Here is a 15593-nt window from a genome sequence, read left to right as displayed (position 1 = left end):
TCACGCCTCCTGCCGCAAACGTTTTACGGATAAAAAAGACATTGAAAGATATTTAAGAAAATCTTCTGATGATGTGGAACCTGCAGTTAAGAAACGATGTCGTACAAGTGGGGGAGCTTTCAACAGCCAGACTGATTGTATATTCTGTGGACAAGTTGTTGATTTTAAGCATTTACCTAAATCAGAGTGCTTTACTGTGAAAACACACAATTTCTCTAAAACAATAAGTGATATTTGTGTTAAACGGAAAGATGATTGGTCTCTTGAAGTACAAGGACGCTTAGAATATTACAGCAATGATCTTTTTGCCGCAGACTGTGTATATCACAATACTTGTAGTTCTAATTTCCGATCCGGTAAGCATATTCCTTACTCATATAGAAAAAAGACAGATGCTGGGAGCAAAGAAGTAGTAGTACCTGGAAGACCACAAAATGAGAAATTAACAGAAGCATTTCTCAAAGTATGTCTTTTCTTAGAAGAACATCAGGATAATCAGTTTACTGTACGAGATTTAGTAGCATTGATGGAAGAAAATTTAAAGAATTCTAGTGAAAAAGCATACTCTCCTAAGTACATGAAATCTAAATTGATTGATCACTTTGGAGAATATATATATTTTTGTGAGATGGAAGGTAATAAGGACATTGTACTTATTAGGGAATCTGTGAAGTCAATCATAAGAGATCATTACGAAAGAAACCGCTGTGTGGATGATGAAAATGAGAAGATAAGAATTATTGAAACAGCAGCAAGACTTATAGTAAGTGATATAAGAACAATGAACATTGATAACAAAGAATTTTACCCTCCTGCTAGCAGCATAAATACTGAGAACATTCAGGATTTTTTGCCTCAAAGCCTACAAATACTTCTGTCTAAAATATTTACTGAAGATAATGAGTTGAAGATTGCTACTGTTGGTCAATGCATAATACAAGCCTGTAGGCCTAGAACTGTATTAGCTCCATTACAATTAACACTCGCAATTTGGCTACATACCCATTATCGTTCACGACTCCTTGTTGATGTATTACACCGTTTTGGGTTCTGCTCCTCGTACGAAGTCAAAAAGTTTGAACGGAATGCAACGGTAGCAACAGGAGAAAATTTACTTGAACTAAATGGAAATGAAACAGTTATATTTGCGGCAGATAATGTTGATCATAACAAGCAAACTTTAAGAGGTCAAGATACATTCCATGGCATGGGAATGATGGCTTCAATAACACCAAGCAATAAAAGACAGACACGACTAATTCCACGAAAGAATATTTCAGATGACGACGTGAAAGAAATGGCAACAGTTAACAGGTGTGAGTTTATCAAGACCAACATATCGTCATGTTTATTGTTTGAAGAATTACCTAAGCTCCAAGAGAAAACCTCAAAAATAGACATCTTATGGAAGGCAGCGTGGCATCTCAATCCACGTACTCCAAACTGGTCAGGAACAATGAAAGGAATTCGCATTTCAGGCGAGGTTAAGAAATCTTCTGTAGTGATACTTCCCATCATAGATATGTCACCAAGTAACATGAACTGTATTCTGTCTACTTTGACATTGGCAATTTATGTAGAGTTCATAAGCTCACCCCAGTGATCACCTTTGACCAGCCATTATTCTGGAAAGCGTCGATTATCGTGAATGATACTAGATACAAAACTGAATTTGCGGACACAGTATTGATGTTGGGGTCGTTTCACTTGTTAATGAATATCATAGGTGCGATTGGCACATTAATGGAAGGTTCTGGTCTAAATTACATTTTCCAAGTTGTTTATGGAGAAAATACTGTGAGACACGTGATGACTGGCAAAGCTGTCTCAAGAGCTTTCCGAGGTCACATGTTAGTTGACTGTTCTTTGACTTCTCTGCTACTTGCTGAAGTGTTGAATGAACAAGGGTAAGAATCAAAATCTGAAATTGGTGCAAGTATTTTAAACTTATATGAAGAGCTTATATCAAATACAAGGCCCATACATGAAATCGAAAAGTCCGAAACTCTATCTAGACTTCAAAACTTGCTGAAACGGAAAAAGTGTGATTTATGTGAAACCTCATTGACAAGTAAGTTGTGGGTAGAATATCAGTCAATGATAAGTACAATGCGTAAGCTGGTACAAGCAGACAGAAGTGGCTCGTGGTTGATGCACTTGGAAGCTGTTCAGGAATATCTACCAATAATTGGAGCAGCAGGTCATACTAACTATCTGAAATCTGTTCATCTGTACTTACAGGAAATGCTGAAACTTTCTGAGAAGCAATTACATGTATACAATGCATTTCTAAAGGGAGAATTTGTTGTATATAGGACAGGTACTTCATGGTGTGGCCTTGGATGTGATCTAGCTATTGAACAAATCTTGATGAGGTCACTAAAGACTACTGGCGGTCTCACAAGAGGAAGTGGATTAACAGAACTTCAGCGAGCAATTTGTGTACTTTCAATGCCAACAACTTGTGAGTACAGCATGGTTGTTCAGAATCTAGCAAGAATCGCACCATCAAGAAGCGAACAGCACAGAGAAATGCATACATCAAGGATTCTGCAAGATAGATCTGATGGTAGAAAGATACTTGAATTTCTTCAGCAGTTCTCTCTTTTCACTACAGATCCATCGCTTAGGAACATCGTAACTGGGGTCACAGTTGATGAAAAGGTAGTAAACGTTCATGCTCTAAAAGAAGTAGGGAACAAAATTGTTGAAAAACTCGCTGGGAAGCTTGTGTTTTCTTATTCAATTCGAAGAGATAAAGCTGTTACTCTAAGTTCACACGAAAAAGTTACAATTGACGAAAAGGAGAAAATTGCTATAGATCCTGCTCTTTTGTTCCAGCGGTTTATCGTAGCTGCTACCAATACTGAAATGGATCTTGAACATGTTCTACAGTACGAACTCTGTGCTTTCCCACTATCCCTGTTTGAATCACCAAATCTCCTGCGAAAAGGACAAAAATCTCAGCTAGCTCATGCAATAAATGTACATGTTAGAAATAAGTTACAAAATACATCGAATAAAACGTCTCAGATAGAGACATTCTCACAAGCCCATGCGCAAAGTAAAAAATATATCCTTGATGGCGGTTCACTGCTTTATAGAATACCTTGGAAGGCCCTTGACACCTTTGACACTATAGCAACAACATACGCAGAATTTACGATCAGGAATTATGGGAAAGCTACTATAGTGTTTGATGGTTATGAAGCTACTACTCCTTCAATCAAAGATTGTGAACATCGGAGAAGAGGCATGAAGTCACGATTCAGCCCATTGGTTAAATTCACGCAGAATACTACATTCATAGGCAGCAAAGAAAAGTTTCTTCAGAATTCTGAGAATAAATCACAAATGATCAAACTCATATCCAATAAGTTGATTGAAAGAGGTTGTAGAGTTATCATAGCGGACGGTGATGCTGATATAACTATTGTCAAGGAATCAGTTCAATCCTCAAAACATTCAAATACAATAGTTGTAGGAGAAGATACTGATCTGCTCGTGCTTCTTTTATATTATGCTTCTAATAGTGACTTCTCGTTAGAATTTCGGAGTGACGTCAATCGCAAAAAAAGTGAAACTTAAGTGTATGATATACATTCCATTCAGGATGTGCTAGGAAAAGAAGTATGTGAATGCCTACTTTTCTTACATTCTTTCACAGGCTGTGACAGTACATCGCATATCTATGGTCTTGGCAAAACCACAGCATTTAACAAGTTTCTACAGTATAGTGATTTAAGACAAATTGCCAAAACTTTCTGCACAGAAAACAAATCGCAAAAGGAAGTAGAAAATGCTGGGCAACAAGCACTTTTGATGTTCATGCGTGGCAAGAAAAATGAAACAGTACAAATGTTTAGAACTCGTATCTTTAAGGAAAAAGTTTCATCATCTAAGTGTTTTGTAAAACCAGAGCTCCTACCTCCAACAGATTCAGCACTTAAATACCATTCATTTAGATGTTATTATCAGACACTTGTGTGGAAAGAAGAGCATACAGGTGAAAATCCATGTTCATGGGGGTGGAAGTTGAGTGATAATCAATACTATCCAGTTCTGAGTGATTTACCCCCAGCACTGAGTTCTTTGTTATCTATTATCCGTTGTAAATGCACTAAAAATTGTGTAAGCTTGCATTGTACTTGCAGAAGCGTTGGTTTACATTGCAGTGATGTATGTGGCCAATGCCAAGAAACAGAGTGTGAAAACTGTCCTCAAGAACAGCTGAGAGAAAGTGATGTGGAAGACTCAGACATTGAATAGAGGTGCAAGTTCAAGTAACGTTTTATTAATTTGTTTGTGAGTTTTTTTCTTTTTTTCTTTTGTGATCAGCCTATTTTTGTATATTACGTAGAAAAGTAAGTTCTGTTCATTAAAAGATCAGCTTAAGTCTTGAAACTCCACCACTAATTTACTGATATGTAAACGAAAATAAAAGTTCATAACTATATACTCATTCTGTTTATGTCCATTTGACTATAAACTGGTAAACTCAACAATTTTGCTAAATCTAAATACTGATTCATTAGGTGAATAAAATTTACGAGTTTGTAATAATCTAAATGCTGTTACAATTAAATAATAGCAATTGTATAATTATATCTAAGGAAGTTGAGGAGCATCTCGACGGTTATATTCGGTCGACGTTTTTGGACATTTCCCGTGAACGGATTTCGGCGGATTTTGTGTATGTTATAGGGGAAGCATATTAGTATATTGTGCCCAAATATCTCTTCTGTTCCAATTTGTTCTAGGTATCACCCTATATTTCCGTATTTCTCCTGCACTATAATAACTTCGATGAGATTATTCATATAATGTTGCATCAGTAACTTCGATAAAATTATTCATAAGGGTAGTTTAATCTTAGGGCAAATTTCTTGACAGTTTTGTGAAACATGACCCGAAGTTTTATTATTTTATATACCAGTATTTCATTAATAACCTTCACATATTGCGTAAATCATTTCCTTATGGAAAAATTTAAAAGAGGACAGTTTGCTTTGGGGGTGAGTTTTCTTTGTGTGAAATTTTCCGAAAGCGCCTTATATTTTTTCGTACTTCACAAGAAAATATTTTACTAATAACTGCAACACATCATGATTTAGTTTAAGGAATTCGAGCAAGAAAGTTTAGTGCGGTGGTCCGTACATTTTTTTTTTTAATTTTTATATGTATCCAGCATTAGTTAAAGAGTAAAAACATATAATTAATGTTAGTGAAAATACTTTTAAGGAAAAGTTTAAAAAACAATAAATAAATAATATAAATATAAATGAATAAAACATCCTTGGTATACTACGCTACAATTTTTAATCTATTTTTATGTTTATATTTTTCATTATTTATTCCTTACAAGTTGTAGGGTTGCAATGTGTTGAACACAACAAGTAAGTTTTGTTGTTTCAGTGTGAATTTACAGTAAATTTCCGAACTATGCAAATTCAACATTGAAACAGGAAGTAGCACTTTTATAACATCTGGTTACAATAGAGATATGTTCATAGATGCAACTTTTTTCAGGCCGTTATTCCGAATCTCTTATTGTTTCAGCTCTGTGCAGATCAATACTGAAACATTAATTAGAAGAAAATTTCAACCACTTCTGGTTTTAGTACAGAACTGCGAGTGAAGATAGTATAAATTTTCTTCAGGTGCTGATTCAACACCAAAACCTCCTTGTCGCTCCCACGCGAGAAAAACAGGCGCCTGTAATGCTCTGGAATTGGAACACTGTTTTCGACATGTACATTGTATGTACAGAGTTGCAAAACATGTGCTTCACAGGTGTTTAACAGGTGCTGAACAGGTGTAAGACAGAGAAAAGAGAAAATCGAATTTGTAATGTATATCGCATGTTAATCGATTAACATCAACTGTATAGTACATGTTCATACCACATGAACATGAATTGACACTGACACCTGTACATGCAATGTGCACGCAACGTGAATAGTGGAAGTACATGACAGCAGAACATGCAAGATACATGTTCGATGCACACTGCAATAACAGTCTTAATGTACATGCAATGAACAGGTATTCGGCACAAGGAATGTACATGTCGCATGTACATATCAGTTCCTGACGCACAAAATCTCCTCTGTACGGATCCGATGTACATGCACTGCATACATACAGAACACATGCAGTGTATATGTCTCAAGTACATTGCATGTACAGAGAAGACAATGTTGCTGTTTACATGCAATGTAAACATCCATGACGAACAGACTGGTACATTTACTTACTGTACGGAACACACCTCTCTGCATGCAGGATATTGCTGTTACTCGGCATTATATATGAACAGTAATATTGCTGGCCAGCATGAACAGAGCTATGTCTCGTAAAGCAAGTACATGTATCAATCCTTTCGTCATGAACGTTTACATTGCATGTAAACAGCAACAATTTCCTCCTTTTCATGGCTTGTCAGTCCTTGAAATCATGATCGTGCTGAAATGTGAAATATGTTTTATAGTACAAATTTAGAATATTTGTAGAACTTGCCCTATAGGGTCATTTTACTTTATGTTGTATGTTGTTGATTTGCTTTGATTTAATTAGAATAATAATATTTGCTTTAGGTGTTGGCATATACAAAAATGAAAATGAGGAATTTAAAACTACTTCAGTTTTATTTCTTTTAAAAAAGTACAACTTTCAACTTAAATTGCAACATAAACTTTTCTGTTATTAATACATCTGTCAAGTAGAAGATTAAAGGAGAATCCTTAATGAATTACAATATTTATAGCAATGCTTTTAAATATATAAATTAAGCATAGAAGCTACTGAAGGAAAAATTCAAAATTATTTTCTTTATCAATATTTCGTGTATTATTTCAAAAAAAAATAGTTCTATGTACCCTTTGAATCAATACAAGATAATTATCAATATATAAACCAATCTACCGTATAAACATGTTCAGTAATACCTGTTTCTGCCCTGTACATGTTTGCTAAACATACATGTGTAAGGTGTTCAAACTGGGGTCATTTTCAGGCACCTGCATATGTGCCTGTCCCACAAGTGGATAAAGGGCCTGTGTTATATGTGCCTGATTTTTTCATTAGGGAAGTAAATAAGTAATCTGTTATACTGTATTTTCTCTCTGAATACTCAGTTACATCGCTTGGTAGCGGTGATGATAGTGAGGAATCAGTTCCTATCTCTCTCTCTCTCTCGGTCACTCCCTATATTTTCGGTGTCTCAAAAGAACCCTGACATAGGCTAATACTGTTATTATTGGAGTTAAAAGAAAATGTAAGAGAGGAAACCGTCTCCAAATATGATGTTCTCAATCTAAAATGACGGATTTTTTTAATCGGACAAGCCGTTTGCGCTGTACATTCTTTATGCGCCCAATGTTAAATGAAAATGCAAAGTTGCCATTTACCTGAACCCACAATATACGAGAATGAAGTTACCGCCTTTTACTGCATTTCACACACGCCCCCATTCAATTTATATTGTGGGTTCAAGTCAATGTCAACGCTGCATTTTCATTTAACACTGGGCACATTACGAGTTACCAGCCCAAACAGCTCGTCCGATTAAAATTAAAAAAAAAAAAAAAAAAAAAAAAAACTTTAGATTAAAAACATATTTCGAGAAGGTTTCCCCTCTTACATTTTCGTGTAACTCTGATAATAATAGAGTTACCCTGTCAGGGTCTTTTGAGACACTATATATATATGCACTAACAAAATCGATCGCACACAAACATTTGAAAGATGTCCACGAATATGATTCTTTTATTTATTTAAAAAAACTGAAGAAATCATTGTATGGGGAAAATAAAAACGTAGGATCTGGCAGCCCTATTTGAGCTGTGGCTCATGTTCTTCGTATCTCCATTCTTACATAAGGACGTTAAAGCCGAACAAACTTTTTCTATTCATAGGTAATGTAAATAAATAAAGCAAATGTATTTAAACAAAAAAGATTGGTTTAACCAACAAATCCAAGCTTCAAAAAATTTACTATTTAAAAAAAAGACGTTTTTTGTCAATCCTGTTTTTTCCACACCGCCATGCTGGGTTACATATATACATGAACACGTTAAAGATTTAATGAAGAGTTACAAAGCTGTTCTATTTTTCTCTATATTGCAATTATTTTCCGAAAAGTGGCCACTACTCCTTCCTGTGCCATCTCAAATTACAACTGAAGAAAGTTTAAAATATATATATATATTGCTTAAGATTTAATTCTGGAAGAAATCAGGATCATTCTCTAAAGTTTACGCTGGGACGTAAGTTTACAGCGGTATTTTTTAAAAACATATAAATAACATATCACAGGAAGATTCGTATGTTCTCGTAATCGCAGTATTCCTAAATTAATCCGTTCTCGAATTCTGATTGTTCCTTAAATCGCTCTAGTACACAATTAACCTAATTCTTATCTAGCCTATCACCTAATGAACAGCACAACAATACGCTCGAGATAGTTTATTATATTTTCTAGAGATGTGATATACGAGTCATCACACATCAGCACAGCAGTACAAATAATGAAAATTGTTCTGTTATGTTTGCTGTAAAACGTGACAGAAAAAAAAAATTATATTAAAAAAATCTAACGAATATAGATTTGAATCGCCTATAATAAGAGAAAAGTAACACTTAATCTGAGAAGCCAGAAAATTCTTAATGTGAACCTTAAGAAGAGTGGCCACTATTCCTACTGGTCTAGGAATAGAATAGAATGGTGTAGGATAAGAACTAGGTTAATGGTTTACTAGAGCGATTTAAGGAACAATCAGAATTCGAGAACGAATTAATTTAGGACTTCAAAAATTACCTTTGAAATTCACAGAAGCCAGAAAAGATACAATTCTTAACATGAAACTTAATAAGGGTTAAAGTCGTCAAAAATTACATTTGAAATCATTGTTAAAAAAAATAAAACACGTTGTTTGGATGCTTACCTGTTTAAACATATCTTTTATTTTGAGTTCAAACTGTGCTGTGTTCAATAATAATCCGAACAGCTGTAATGGTTGATACTTTGAATCTGCCACTACTTGTTCACGAATCTGCTTACATTTTCTATTTGTGTCTGCATCTGAAATATGATGATGATTTATTATTATTCAAAAAACTTTATTATAATTATACAGTTCAAAATATTATTAAACTCACCAACATGTTTCCTGAACTCAATTATTGTGCATAAACATCTGCAATATTTCGAAAACTGGAAAACGCAGCAGCATTCCATGTCGGAAAAAGAAAAACCAGCACCTATATGGCAGTTATCACGCACGTCGAACTTGCTTTTCATCATATTACATTCATTAATATGCGCATCCTAAGGTTCCAAAATTTACGCGAAAACATGAGTATCTTACTATCTTGTCAAATTGGAAAGATGAAAATTGGTATATAAACTCTTCACTGAAAATAAATATACATGTGTCCCGCGTTCTAGAGAATTTCCATTTTAAGGGGGAGGGGATATAATAATTATTTCTTCAGATTGAAAGCGATGTTGCCTGTTGTATGTGATCACGTGATGGGAAAACAATTTAACAAAATGAAATGAAATTACGAGCACAATCAGTACCAACTTTGACCTGGGCTTTTATCATGCTACTTTGATTAAAGGGGTGTATCGTAAGGGGCTATAGAAGAGAATCAAAATTTCTTTAAAAAAAAAAAAAACTATCTCACTAGTCTCTCAAGTTTGGAAGATGAAACATACTATATAAATTTCTCGTTTAAAAATTAGGGAATATGTGTCTCAGCGTTTTAGAAAATTTCCACCTGAATGCGTATGTTCTTTAATTTTCTTCTTTACATTGAAATTGACGCTGTCTGTTGTACGTGATCGCAGCATAGTGAACGATTGACCTGTTTTAAATGAATTAAGAACATAGTAATACCAACTCTGAGCTGGGTTTTTCTCATGTTACTTTAATTAAAGATTGAAGAATTGCCCGCCGGTTAATTAAAGGATAATGCTGGTTGAAATTGGCAGCCACCGCGTGGCACTCCATGCACCTCATAATTCGATTATCTGGATGTAGTAAGCATAACTTTCAGTTGCCAATAACTTTGAATAAATAAAGTTACATGAAAGCTGATTGCATATTTGACATCCTAGAAAAAGACGAAAAAAAGAGCCCATGATCATATATCACGTTGCCACCTATAGTTCAGAATTTCGAATCAAAGATGGCGGCCGTCTACGTGACATGCTCCTAGAAGTGTTCCTCTGAGCTTAATATTTATCGGACATTCAATAAAACTACACCCTTGTAGATTTTGAAAAGTGTGGCAAGGGACTTTTGATACATCATGTATACTGTACATAGTAGGTAATTATTACATTCCTTATTTAAAACACTTTTTCATATGTTCTAAATCTCGAAATATGGCTGAAAACCGCACCGCTGTTTTAAGTTTTGTTTGTGGAAGAAAGGGAAAAGAACAAGGCCTCCCAATATATGTAGAATATTACGATTTTCACTAGTATATTATTACAGATCGATTAAAATGTAAACCGCATTTTAATCACTAGTATACATGTATATATATATATATATATATATATATATATATATATATATATATATATATATATATAGTAGACGGCTTTATAAAAGGGCAACTCTGCCAAGAAAAAGCAGACATTTTTAAAAATTAAAAAATACGAGGGTGGTTCAATACTTATTGTCCCTGACCTATAAGCAGTATTATTTTTCCAAAAAGTCTCCTTTCCTAGTAATGTACTTCTTCCTCCTATGCTGTGAAGCCACTATGCCAGCTTGAAAGAAAGTCTCTGGCTGAGCCGTGAGTCATTCCTCCAGAACTTTAATAACAGCTGCATTTAAGTGAAACTTCTTCCCCTTGAGGCGCTCCTTCAACTTTGGGAACAAATGAAAGTCACTAGGGGCGAGGTCGGGTGAGTAGGGAGGATGTTCCACCACATCAAAACCAGCAGCATGGATTGCGGCACCAGTAAGATGGCTTTTGTGGGCCGGAGCATTATATTGGCGGACCTGCACTGTTCGCTGCAACATCCTGCGCCGTTTTTCCTTGATTGCTTCGCGTAACTTAGTTACTAGGGCTGTATAATAGGTCCCCGTGATAGTGTGTTTAACCTCCAGGTAGTCAATAAGGAGCACACCCTTCGCATCCCAAAAAAATTGTGGCCATAACCTTGCGTGCTGATGCATGCACCTTGAACTTGCGTGGGGGAGGCGAACTGCTGTGCCGCCACTCCATGCTCTGCCGTTTGGACTCGGGATCATAGTGGTAGAGCCATGTCCCATCCACTGTCACAAATCTATCACAAAACTGTTTCAGGTCTGCCCCCATAACCTCCAAACCAGCCCTTGAATATCGAATTCTGTCTTTCTGATGTTCACGAGATAACATTTTGGGTACCCATCGCGCTGACACCTTTCTGAACCCCAAGTGTTCATGCACAATGGTTTCCACTGAGCCTACAGAGATGTGCATGATGTCTGCTAACTTTTGCACCGTTATTCGTCTGTCTGCTATAATCGTATCATGCACAGCATCAATGTTTTCCGGGCTGCATGCTGTTGTTGGAGAACAAGCACAAGGGGCCTGTTGACAGCTTTCCCGGTCGCAACGGAAGTCGCGGCACCAGTTCTTTACCACCTGGTAGGAAGGAGCCCCATCACCCAACACACTGATCATGTCCTCATAAATCTCCTTTGGGCTTAACCCCTTTTTCTGGAGGTACTTGATGACAGATCGTTGTTCGGTTTTCTCCATTTTTCAAGCTAGGTGCCACCTCTCACAACTAAAACGACAGAAAAGAATATTAATATAGCAGCTATGGTTCTGAAATTTAGCATACAGGCATTTAAGACATTAGGCTACAATATCCCCCATCAGCCATACCAGCTTAAGTATTTTAAGGTTATTTTTAACGTCCAAATAGTTTGTGTCTAACACGGTAGATGACGCCACCGTCACCAATGTTAGCATATACAACTAATAAAATTAAAACAATCAAAAAAAAAAAGGAATAATTCAATAATTATGCAAAAACGGATATAGTCTGGTTAATGAACGTTACAAAATCTAGGGAATAGCACGTGTGGAATTGTTGTTAGTTTCATTGTTAGAGGCCACCATTGTTAAGTAAACAATCAACTTTATCTGCCGTACTTTCTACCAGAAACTGACCAAACTTTGTAAACCGATTTAAGATTGAAATATCTAGGGAATGGTACGTGACGATTTCATATATTGTTGTTAGTTTCATTGTTGAAGGCCACCATTGTTAAATAAACAATCAACTTTACCTGCCACAATTTCTACCACAAACTGACCAAACTTGGGACACCCAAGGCATTACCACAGATATATCTAGGGAATGGTACCTGTCGATTTTATATATTGCTGATAGTTTCATTGTTCGAGGCCATCATTGTTAAATAAACAATCAACTTCATTTGCTAAGGGGCCGCGGTGGCTCAGTGGTAGAGCGTTCACCTCTGATGCTTGGGGTCCCGGGTTCCATCTCAGCCCCCGCCAAGTGAACTTCGTGGTGGACAAACACCGCGTGCGTGGGTTTCCTCGGGGTTCTCCCGTTTCCTCCCACTTTCTTCATTCCACCATTTCATTCATTACTCATCATCACCGTCTCCTTTAGCCTAACCGGCATAACCGTGGGACGTAAAACTCAAAAATTTCATTTCATTTTTATTTGCTATACCTTGTGCCAGAAACTGACCAAACTTGGCACACCCATCGGATTACCACTGAGATATTTAGGGAATGGTAGCTGTCGATTTCACATACTGTTGTTAGTTTCCTGGTTGAAGACCACCATTGTTAAATAAACAATCGTTGGATTTCTCCATTGTTAAATAAACAATCAACTTTACCTGTCAACTCTTTCTACAAAAAATTGACCAAACTTTGCACACCCATTTAAGACTAAAATATCTAGGGAAAAATATATGTCGATTTCCCATACTGTTGTTAGTTTCATTGTTAAAGGCCACCATAAAAAAAAACAATAGTTGGATTTCTCCATTGTTAAATAAAAAATCAGCTTTATATGCCATACTTTCCACCACAAACTAAGCAAACTTTGCACACTCATTTACGATTCACATATCTAGAGAATGGTACACGTCGATTTCATATATTGTTAAAAGTTTCAATGTTAAGGGTTACAATTGTTAAATAAACAAACAATTTTATCTGCCATACTTTCTATCATAAACTGACCAAACTTATCACACCCATTTAAGATTGAAATATCAAAGATATGTGTCGATTTCTCATATTGTTATTAGTTTTATTGTTGAAGGCCACCATTGTTAAATAAACAATCGTTGAATTTCTCTATTGTTAAATAAACAAAAACAATCAACTCTATCTGCTATACTTTCTATCATGAAATGACCAAAACTGGGGCACCTATCGGATTTCCACTGAAATATAGAGGGAATTTTATCTGTCGATTTCACATATTGTTGGGGTCACCATAGTTAAATAAACAATTGTTAAGGGCCACCATTGTTAAATAAGCAATCAATTTTATCTGCCATACTTTCTGCTACAAACTAACCAAACTTTGCAACCTTATTTACGATTGAGATATCTATGAAACGTTAAGTGTCGATTTCACATATTGTTGTTAGTTTCATTCTTAGAGGCCACCATTGTTAAATAAGCAATCAACTTTATCTACCATACGTTCTACCAGAAATTGACCAAACTTTGCACACCGATTTAAGGTTCAAAATCTAGGGAATGTTAAGTGTCGATTTCATATATTGTTGTTAGTTTTATTGTGGAAGGCATCATTCTTAAATACACAATCATTGGACTTCTCCATTGTTAAATAAACAATCAACTTTATCTGCCATACTTTCTACCACAAACTAACCAAACTTGGCACACTCATTTACGATTGAGATACCTAGGGAATGGTACATGACTATTTTACATATTGTTGTTAGTTTCATAGTTGAAGGCCACAATTGTTAAATAAACAAACAACTTTATTTGCTTTACTTTGTACCAGAAACTGACCAAACTTGGCACACCCATCGGATTACCACTGAGATATCTAGGGAATGGTACCTGACGATTTGACATATTATTGTTAGTTTCATTGTTGAGGGCCACCATTGTTAAATAAACAATCGTTGGATTTCTCCATTGTTAAATAAACAATAATCTTTATCTGCCACACTTTCTACCACAAACTGACCAAACTTGGCACACCCATCGGATTTCCAAAGAGATACGTAGGGAATGGTATCTGTCGATTTCTCTTATTGTTGTTAGTTTCATTGTTAGAGGCCACCAATTTTAAATAAACAATCAACTTTATCTACCATTCTTGGTACCAGAAACTGACAGCGCTTGGCAAAACTATTTGCGTTTGAAATATCTACTGAATGGTACATATCGATTTCAGATATTGTTAGTTTCATTGTTGGAGGCTACCAATTTTAAATAAACAGTTAACTTTATTTTACATACTTGCTACCAGAAACTAACCAAACTTTGCTTACCTATTTACGATTGAAATATCTATGGAATGGTACACGTCGATTATCAAGAGCTAACAAGCCCCTATCCAAATCATGTGTAATACGTCAGTCAGTATGCGTCGCAGTGGCGTGCCGTGACTTTTGTCACAGGGGACTAGGTTCGAAGAGAATGTGTGCTGTAGAGTGGAGGTCCTGAGTACTATTGTTGACTCCAAATAACACAATTTATATGTTTCTGTAAACGCTTCTTCAACCAACCCTCTTTCCTTCAAGAAATGGATAATTTCAGTCAGTTTTATTTGAAAAATCTAAGAGTATGTAAACCTATATTAATTCACTCCGCAAATTGTTAAAACTTAAGAACTCCCGTAAATTGATTTAAGGGTCAAAAACAAGCAATCAGGAAATCGAGATTTCAAGCACTGAAAATTCTTTAAATCGAACAGCTCAAGAAATTGTAACTCACTGAGATCTTGAAATCACAGTATCAATAATGTTATTTAAGAGACGCACGTATTTAATTTCTGAATCTGCTAAGTCATCTACTTTACGTCTTTTATTAGAAGGTTCCCCTTGTCATCCAATTCTACTTTTCTATAAGCCTTCAAAATCGTTTCTTGCATTTCTAAGTTGAGATACCATCTTTTGCACTTTATGGATGCAATATTTCACATCCAAGGTTTTACTTTAAAGAATGCTGAATAGTATATCCGTGTGCGAAAGAAAAAAAATTACTGAAAACTTTTAGTAGAAATACAAAATCGAAATCCTTCAATAACTCACACATTTTTTTCTTTTTTGTAGTCATAAAAGCTTCGGTGTCGCAATTATCTGAATCTTCTACAATGTTCTCAGAACACCGTAAGAGTTCTATTTGATTTTAATTTAGTGCATTCACAATTTTGTAATTCCATCTTATAGTGGCAACGGTTGGAAATCGCTTAGTTACTTCTGATTCAGCAAGCGCGTTACAGCGTTTCGATGAATGTGAAAAGAAATTTGGAATGCCACTTATTCTAAAAAATATTTTACATTCCTTGATGTAATTAACAGACTGTGGAACAACGAGATTGAGTCTGT

The 15593-nt window shown here is 35.6% G+C and overlaps 1 protein-coding gene across 5 annotated transcripts in view; it reads right to left on the bottom strand.

Annotated features, from left to right (window-relative positions):
• The window catches only part of Strump (WASH complex subunit strump), a 579189-nt gene that overhangs the window by 240378 nt on the left and 323218 nt on the right, over window positions 1–15593 (bottom strand). For all 5 annotated transcript variants that reach the window (XM_081746920.1, XM_081746918.1, XM_081746916.1 and 2 more), the window contains exon 9: window positions 8946–9082. In XM_081746920.1, the coding sequence (XP_081603046.1) occupies window positions 8946–9082 (137 nt within the window). The remainder of the gene's footprint in view (window positions 1–8945; window positions 9083–15593) is intronic.

This window comes from Thermobia domestica, chromosome 18 (genome assembly GCF_964235325.1).
Source record: "Thermobia domestica chromosome 18, izTheDome1.hap1.1, whole genome shotgun sequence".
Lineage (NCBI taxonomy): Eukaryota > Metazoa > Arthropoda > Insecta > Zygentoma > Lepismatidae > Thermobia > Thermobia domestica.
The sequence above is the reverse complement of the archived record's forward strand: the minus strand, read 5'-3'. Positions and strand labels throughout refer to the sequence as shown.